This window comes from Austrofundulus limnaeus, unplaced genomic scaffold (genome assembly GCF_001266775.1).
Source record: "Austrofundulus limnaeus strain Quisiro unplaced genomic scaffold, Austrofundulus_limnaeus-1.0 Scaffold1583, whole genome shotgun sequence".
Taxonomy (NCBI): Eukaryota; Metazoa; Chordata; class Actinopteri; order Cyprinodontiformes; family Rivulidae; genus Austrofundulus; species Austrofundulus limnaeus.
Window position 1 is genome coordinate 13,747 of NW_013953985.1, and position 8,845 is coordinate 22,591.

At 39.6% G+C, this 8,845-nt stretch overlaps 1 protein-coding gene across 1 annotated transcript in view; it reads left to right on the top strand.

The window, feature by feature from the left end:
* The window catches only part of LOC106535834 (voltage-dependent T-type calcium channel subunit alpha-1G), a gene marked incomplete at its 3' end in the record, with an annotated part of 31,530 nt that overhangs the window by 9,017 nt on the left and 13,668 nt on the right, over nt 1–8,845 (top strand). Inside the window, 1 exon segment of the mRNA XM_014032944.1 lies at nt 7,760–7,857. Within this exon segment, the coding sequence (XP_013888398.1) occupies nt 7,760–7,857 (98 nt within the window).

The window sequence follows — 8,845 nt, forward strand, 5'->3', positions numbered from 1 at the left end:
AAAGAAATATTTTCCATCTATCTATCTCTATCCCACTTGGCCAAGGTTAGATCACAGAAGCTGCAGGTCAGTAAGAGAAGCCTTTTATCCAGCAACACTTTCCAGCTCCTTCTTGGGAATCTCAAAATGTTTCCAGGTCAGAAGGAATAAATAAATTATTCCCTTCAGTGACTACTGAGTATTTTCCAAAGTCTCCTCATAAAATAATGTYCACACCAACTCCTAACCCAAAGTTATCCTAATCAGTTGCCTGAACCATCTTATCTGCTGTATTTTGATCAGCAGCTCTATTCCAAGCTACACCAGATAACAGAGCTCCTCACCCTATCTCTAAATATGAGCCCACTCAACCTGCAAGAAGAGTACATTTTGGCTGCTTGTGTCTAAAATGTTTTTCTTTTTTCTCGTCATGATTTAAATTGCAGCATCATGAACATTAGAAAGTAGCTGGATCAGGAAATGGAGAGCTTAGTTTATTTTTTTTTTTGGCTCTGCTCCTTCATCACAACAGACTCAAGCAATWCTGTCATTACTGTGAATGGGAATCCAATTTGTCAAACCATCTGTGTTTCATAGTAGTTCTGATGCTCATAAAATCAGCCTTAATTYGCCCTAATTTATAATCAAAGTTCTGGCATCTTGGCACCACTTTTCACGGTTGTGAAACCCAAGCAATGTCTGAGTACAAAAACTAAAGATTTCTGATTGATGTTTCTCTTTTCTTTTTCTTATATCATGCAGTAAGATGCTATAATTTTATATAATAAAAAGAATAAAATGTAAAAAGGACTTTTGACATTTTTTAGCGTTATTGTGTTTTTCGTAGTATAAGTTGCATCAGTCACGTCAGTCAAAAAAATACATCATGAAGAGAAAAAAAACCCAGATAAGTTGCGTCTGATTTAGAAATTTATTTCACAATGTAACAAACATTTAATCTGGAATAACACAATAACGAGAGGTCTGGGCCTCCCTGCTTAAGCTGCTTGCCCCACTACCTGACTCGGAGTAAGCAGGGTATAAAGGATAGATAGATGGATAACAAAATAACACAGAACAGTTGCAGAACTATACCTGGGAGAAGTGCAGAAGTCAACTGAATAGTCCACCACAGATCTTCTTCCTTGCTTCAGGGCTTCATTGCTTCCTCACACAGACACCGAATGCCACAGCAGGTAATAAATGTTGAATAGAAAAAAATGCATAAAAACACTCTAAATATGTTAAGAACTACAAATCGACTTAAAATAATTTTATGACTTTAATGCCTTGTTTGGATTCACATAATACATTTTGTGAGAATTTCAAATTTACCCAGCAGACTGTTAGATGTCACAGAGGCATACAGGGTCGACAAGGTGAAGAAGTGTCTGAGGCTGAATAAAATGTATCTAGGTTCAGAGACTTATTTTAGTGCGACAGTGAAAAAAAACATTACAGTAAAACTGACATCCTGCTTTGTAAGTCTGGGTGGGAACAGATTTGAGCATGCCTGAACCATTTGCAGCGGTCTTTGCTGACTGCACCTGGGGTTTCTGCATGAGGCTTCAGAAGTAGACTAGTTGAAGCTGAGAGTACTTACTCCAAGAACTAACATAATGTGAGGACTTCATTTTAAATTTTGACTTGCAAACCCCACTTTAAAAATAGCCGGGTTATCCATTTATTTAATAGCGCTCTGAGCCGTTTGTGTGTGATGTTACATGCATGGCACATCCCCATGAGAACAGAGGTCAGCCTGTTTTTAAATGATGAAAAAAGCAACATTTGTGTGCACAACAGGTGGAAAATGATCAGTTTGACCTGGATTCTGTGTGATTGGCAGGAGTGACTCAGATCTGAATGCAGCTCACACATAAATAGGACTCTGAGTGCAGGAATAAAAAATAAAATAAAAAAAGATGGATGCAGATTTTTTTATACAAAGTGGACGGTTCATCCGAAACCCCCTGGTTATGGGCCAGCCCAGCCACTGAGGGAAACTATAAGTTGATCATTGGCTTCTCTTCAAAAATTGTGTGTTCATGCGCGCGCGTGCGTGNTGTGTGTGTGTGTGTGTGTGTGTGTGTGTGTGTGTGTGTGTTTTAGTGTGAGAAATGCAAAGTGTGGCATTTGTGAATCATGAAATGTGAGTGTTTCACAGTCAATGCATGGGACTTGAGAGCACCGATCTTATATTTTATTCTTTTTTGATTGTAGTCATTTACTTTAAACAGTACGAGAATTAACAAGTCTCTATTTAACGTGCTTCACTTCGGCACTGTAAACACAATGTTTAACATTTCAGAAATGTAAAACTGTTTTAATCGTCCTTGTTTCTTCCTTGTTTTAGGGGTATGGCATCACATTCGGGGTGTGACTAGGCTTTCTGTAAATATTATAGGGACACGTAAGCTGGGGGCCAATTTGTTTTAGATCTTCAGAGCCAAAGACCGGCTCGGAGTGAAATGGCATCTTTAGATGTAAAATATAAACATTCAACTCAGACCTCAATTCTGCACATTATTCACATTATTCCAATCTGAAAAATTCTTTACACTCATTTTAAGGGAAAACACCAGTTGTTTTCTCCCTTTTTAAAATCTGTCTAATAATCAATGAATAATGTGTCCTAACTCCATTCTCACCTCTTATTATTCAAGTATAAGATTTATATCGCTCAGTTTTTTATGTTAAACTTRGGGATATGAAAATGTTAAATTTCAATATTAAAACCTTACTTAGGACAGAGRCACATATACACAACAGATGCAGTTGAAGAAATTGAAATTTAGAGGACACAAACCAGAATGCAGCATTCATGAACAACATTGTCATCASTGATACACTGCCTCCCTGTCCCTCCTCTCCCTCTAACTCCTTGTTAGCTTGTGGCCTGCAATATCAGGCTTGGGCTGCTGGTGTTCTTTCTCTGTCTATAGTGTCCTCGTTCACCTGGGACTTCTTCCATTAGTGAGATTATTCCGCCACTACAAGTGGATCAGCAGATCGGTCATGGATTGTCATTCTGGGGAGCATTAGTTCATGAATCAGAGATAAGAGATGTTGTGTATTTAGGCATACGAAAGTGCTTGTGTTACTAAATGTAATAAAGGTTTGGTAACAGTGTGATGCTTCCTATCAGATCACCTTGAGCTGCGTAATCAAATTCTGTTTTCATTARGATTTAAGGGAACCCTCGCTGTACACAAAGATCTGAGCAGACTAGGGTGTGTGAGATAATCATATCCTTGTGTGGAAACATGTAATATGTTACATAATACACTGTTATATCCATAAATACATAAGTGCAACCATATAATTATAATTATTTCAAATGCAACACTGCATTTGACTAGGTGAAAAATTTACTTTCATAAATTTTTAAAAGGTTCTGGAAGCTACTTGTATTCCATTCATTTGCCACAGAATTCAAGTAATAGCAGTTTCTTAGATGAAAAGAACAACTAAAATCTTCTTCATAACATAATTCAATCTAACCAAACAAAATCTGAAGACAAAGATCGATAACATTCAAGTCCCTTCTAAGTTTTCTTCATTTCTCTTGCAAGAGGTTAAGATTTTGTTATTTTTTATTTTTATTTTTTACTGGATTTAAAAACTCTTACAGTCACATGTCAATGGRGTGTCCCTGGGTGAGACACAGAACCCCCCATGACCTCTGATGTGTGTCCTATCAGTGTATGAATGTGATTTAAAGCACTGACTCATCTCTAAATAATAATTCATCTAGATTAGCTTTGTAAAGGGATGTAGTACTGTGTGAATGGGTAAATGAGAACACAGATTGTAATGTAAAGTGCTTTGAGTATCATGGTTGGATAGAAAGGTGTTACATAAGTACAGAAAATTTACCATTTCAGCTGTTATTCCACTTATTGTTTTATTTTCTTGATAAAAACTTGCTAGTCTAAAATCAAGCAAGAAAACGAAGAAGACCATCAGAGTTGATCATTTCCTTTTTTGTTTTTTTCACTCTTGTTATAATTTGAGCGAATGCTAATTTTTATTACAGCAAGAGAATTTGTTGAACAGTAATTAGCTTTTCTTTGTGTTTCCCTATGAATTTTACAAAGATTCAACCATTTTTTACTGTATATCTTCTCATCATCTCCTCTGCCTTCTTTTTTTATTATTTAKAAGAGTAAAAGCTCCTACAATAATCAGAGTGAAGCATGTAAGAAAAGAATGCTGCACTGACTGTGATGGACATGATAAACAGACATATAGACGACAGCAGAGAGKCAGGCAGATAAAGGTTAGGTGAGGACAGGCTGGATTAAACATCCCACGCTGTCCTGCATTCTCAAGCTGCTTCACATGCTTTTCTGATTTTAGGTTTTTCTGAGGAGCATTGTGTCTACTGTTTATGCACAAATTAATGTGTGGGCTTGGATTTCAAGCTAGAATTGCCTTTTTTTTTAACTTAGAAAGACGTGTGTATACCACACTTCACAACAAAGTCCGTTTTAGAGAGGACGAGTGAGTTGTCTAGATTTATGTAGATGTACTCATGTTTGTCTTTGCATGACTTACAGAAAACTCATTACATTCCTTGGCAAGTTTGACCTTCCATGGACCTCTCCACATAATGAAGTGCACATGTATTATGACAGAGTGTTTGTTACAAGATGTAAAACTCTTTCTTGTCCTTGAGTTCTCCCCCTGGCAAAGCTTGGGTTTAGATTGTGGATTCTTCTCACRCAGACGTTCTCTAAGAACGGGCCTTCCCCGTTCTCCCTTGCTTCTTATTTTGAAAGTCAACCTCTGACTGCCCTTCCGTGGATCAACATCATCAACAATGGCACAGACTCTGAAAATAAAATAAAATATATATAAATATTAAAAACGGCACATTGTTCTTCCATCTCAATTATTTTTTTGAGACGCTCATTTTCTTCTCAGCTGTTTCCTTTCCATCGCTCTGAATGGACAGGTCAGTTTTCATTGAGCACACCAAACATCATCTGCTCTCATCAAAGGAAGCGTGGGCTATTTTTCACCAGACATCATTTATCATCCRCTTTTAAGTTTGTTTGTACAGCTATTTCTGATAGAGAATTACCATATTGTTTTCACCATAATTTGGGTAATTGCAGCTTATCTGTTGCATTCAAGCACAAGTTTTCCCATTGGTGATACAATAAGRTTACTGTAGATTACTCTTAGGAACTGCTAAACATGACTCAGCACTATATTCATTGTGAGTTTTTTGTCGGCAGAAAAATAGGAAATTTATTTTAATTCTGTGTAATTGTCTATAAAATAGCAGTTGCAGAATTTGTTGAATGCACTTAGCAGTGTACTGTACACTCGACAAATGACAAACAGGTTTTCTATGTTTGGTTAACAAGAAGATCTAATGCACATTTTCGGGRACAATTTAAGGTACTTTTCAGAACCTGATCAGGTCGAGCTATGATGAAAGGTGATTCCTATTTCACTTTTACTKCTTACTCTTGCATGAAGCTTTTGGGGTGCCCCTAGTTCCTAATTCATTATTTTGATCTCCATCTTCATAACCAGAGGACTGGGCACAGGGCCCAAGTTATTGAATCATGGACTATTATAGCTGTCTATTACATCTCTGAGTTAGTGTTCAATGTGCACACCAAACACCTGTTAAGAGGGTAAAACTGTTAAATTCATGCTACAAAAAAATGCTCAAACCTAAATTTTCACCATCCATCCATTTTCTGTACACGCTTCTTCCTTTCAGGGTCGCATGGGTCACTGGTGCCCATATCCAGCAGTCACAGTGCAAGGGGCGGGGTACGCCCTGGACAGGTCGCAAGTCCATCACAGGGCCACACATTTAGACAAACAAGACAAACAACTATTCATTCCCTCACTCACACCTAGGGACAATTTAGAGTTATCAATTAACCTAACAGTCATGTTTTTGGTCTGTGGGAGGTGTGAGGTGCAGGCAGGGAAAAATGCAGGGCACAGGCAAAATCCAAAATGTAACAAAAATGTTTATTTTTAAGAACAAAAAGAGGGCTGTTCTGGCACCAAAAACTGACAGAAATCTCAGGAGGCACATGGAAGACAGCACAGTACAAAACAATGATAGGACAGACACTGAAGACAGGACACWGAATATRAAGGCAAACTAATCAAGGACAACAAGAATCACCTGGAGGAGACACAAGGAAACAGGTGAGCATGGGCTGGGCTGGAGCAGTGCAGAGATACACAGGGGGACACAGAAACACTAGAAAACTTAAAGCAAAAACACGTGGATCATGACAGGAGGAAGCCAGAGTACCTGGAAAGAACATGCAAACTCTACCCAGAAAGGTCCCCGGGCCAGGATTTGAACCGGTGACCTACTTGCTGAGAGGCATCTGCTCTACCAACTGAGCCACCTACTATAAAACAACTTTTATGGTAGGCTTTCTTTCCATCTAAGTCAATGGATAAAATAMTTGAGTAATTTTGATGTTCTTGGCAAAGCTCCTATAGTCACAAAAATCTGCAACCAGTTTTATAAWCAAAACTGTATTCTTTAAATTGGCTTTGGCACAAGATTGGTTTAGTACCTTGTTTAGACATATACTTTTTGTGAGGATGAATATTCATCAGAGAGGACACGCCTGCTGTTCTTGTTTGCAATGATGATGGGCATGCTGACAGATAAAGTCAAGCAGAAATCCYCATGGACTATGATGTTAGCAGACCACATTGTAGTCTGCAGTGTGTAGATGGAAGAGAGCCTGGAGACAGGTGGAACAGTAAAGATGAAATGAATAAAGATATGAAGGTGGATGAGCTTAAGTGTGTGAAATCTATCAGAAATGCCCACACTGGGGTACTTTAATGCTTTCGAGCAGAACACACCAAATCATAGGTTAGTTAAGGGAGTTTCTTGCACTCTAGGTAACACACACACACACACACATACTTACACACATACACAGTCCAACATGTGTAGAGAATTTGTCAGACAGACTTGGAATCAGAGTTAGGAGGGAATTCCTTCATCTGCACGCTCCTTTCTAGCTGCACATGTGCGCAGCAGCTGCTCTGCACTCGCACACACACGAACAGAAGGAGAGCCAGTAAACACAGATCAAGAAATAAGAAAAACATTTTCTCAGGCATCCCACTGTCTCCGTCTTTCAACAATGTCCTTCTGACCTTCATRGCAGCCTGGAAGAAGCTGCTGGAGAGGCGGCAGCTTATGCCATCTCAGACTTGCCAATCTGATMTGATTTTTTTCTGTCCTGCACCTCCCATGCCCTCTACTGCTTGACGGCTCATTCACCTGCTTTTGACATCTCAAAYGTAGTGCACATGTGTTAGTTGCTCTTTTGGAGGTTGATCATGCGAGGATGCGTGTGGACATGCGTGTGTGTCAGGCGCACAAATATTGCGTGCATGCTGCGCTCCACTTTTAAGCACAAACAGGCGCAGCTCCATGTGTTCTGTGGTGTTTCTGAAAATTGGGGGGGTGGGGTGTTGGAGTTGTTGTGCAAACAGCACGCTGTATGCCAGAACACATGAATAGTAGCCACATGCAAATGCAAAGCAAATCTTGCAGAATATGATTGTATCAATTTCTGATTGCTTTGTGTGAGATGGGGCACTTGCATAACGTTGAGAAAAATATTTGTCTATACAACATTGCTTTCATAATTTTTGTGTTTTTATTCCTGTGTGATGAAACTGCATGAGCCGCAGAAGCACCAAAGGCATTTCACTTGTAGCTGATGTGTTTACAGATGTTTTTAATTTTTCTTTTTTTTTTTTCCAGGATGTTGGAGTACTCACTCAACCTCCAGAATGTTAGTTTTTCAGCAGTGAGGACGGTTCGCGTGCTGAGGCCACTAAGAGCCATCAACCGGGTGCCAAGTGAGTGCAGTCTTTTAATGTTTTTCTCAAAAACTCTTGAATCTGACTTTGTAGTTGGAATGCTTTGTCCTTTAATACACAAGAGCTTTGTTATTTGGCTGTAGGCATACACACATTTTGGGTCTGAAACAAAAGCCAAGATGCTACAGATACAACACTCTATTTTAGCTAGTGTATGGCACCTATTTAAATTTAGAGAAATGCCCTAGGTCATTTACATATGTCAAACTCTTCAGATGTTTACCCTCATTTCTCACACACAATACAATGGGGTTGGGGTGGGGGGTTGAGCAGACTGTCGGCCACAGGTAAAGACAAAAAGAGGGGGCGGAGATAACAATGGAACAGGGAAACGAGGACTGGGAGAGGTGGGAAATGTATTTTTAGCGGCAGAGCAGTTTGGGAGATGGTTGKTTATTACATTTTTTCTTTTATGTCCAGGTACAGGTTCTTAGCCAGGTAAAAACCAGACCATTGTCCTTCACTTTGCTTCATATGAGGGTCTGTCAATCACACATTACCGTCGTCGCGGGAGGGGGCTAAAAGTTCTGCGGGGCGGCCGAGCCGATGCTGCGAAGCCCGGTGACGTAATTTTCGTCATGAAACTGTGACAACCCGTGCGGACGTTGGCAGTTCAGAGGGAGTATGTTTCCAGCTTAAAGGACTGTAGTTCATTTGTAGACTGCACACACTAAAAGCTACTGGTTGAAAACAATAACTATTTGCAACTAATCTCTGAGTTTCTTTTGGACAGAACCAACTGTGGTTATGTCTAATGGTGCGTTCACACCGAACGCGATTTCAGCATCAGGAGCCTCAGGTTTACRTACRAAGTCTATGGTGGAYGCGCTTCAAGCAACGTCGKGAARTGCTGYGGCGCCTCAAGCGAGATTAGAGCAGAGCGATTTGAACGATTTGAACGATCTGAGCGTTCAACGCACTGAGGCGCAAATCGCTGAAGTTAGAAAATCTGAACTTTTGCAGCTCG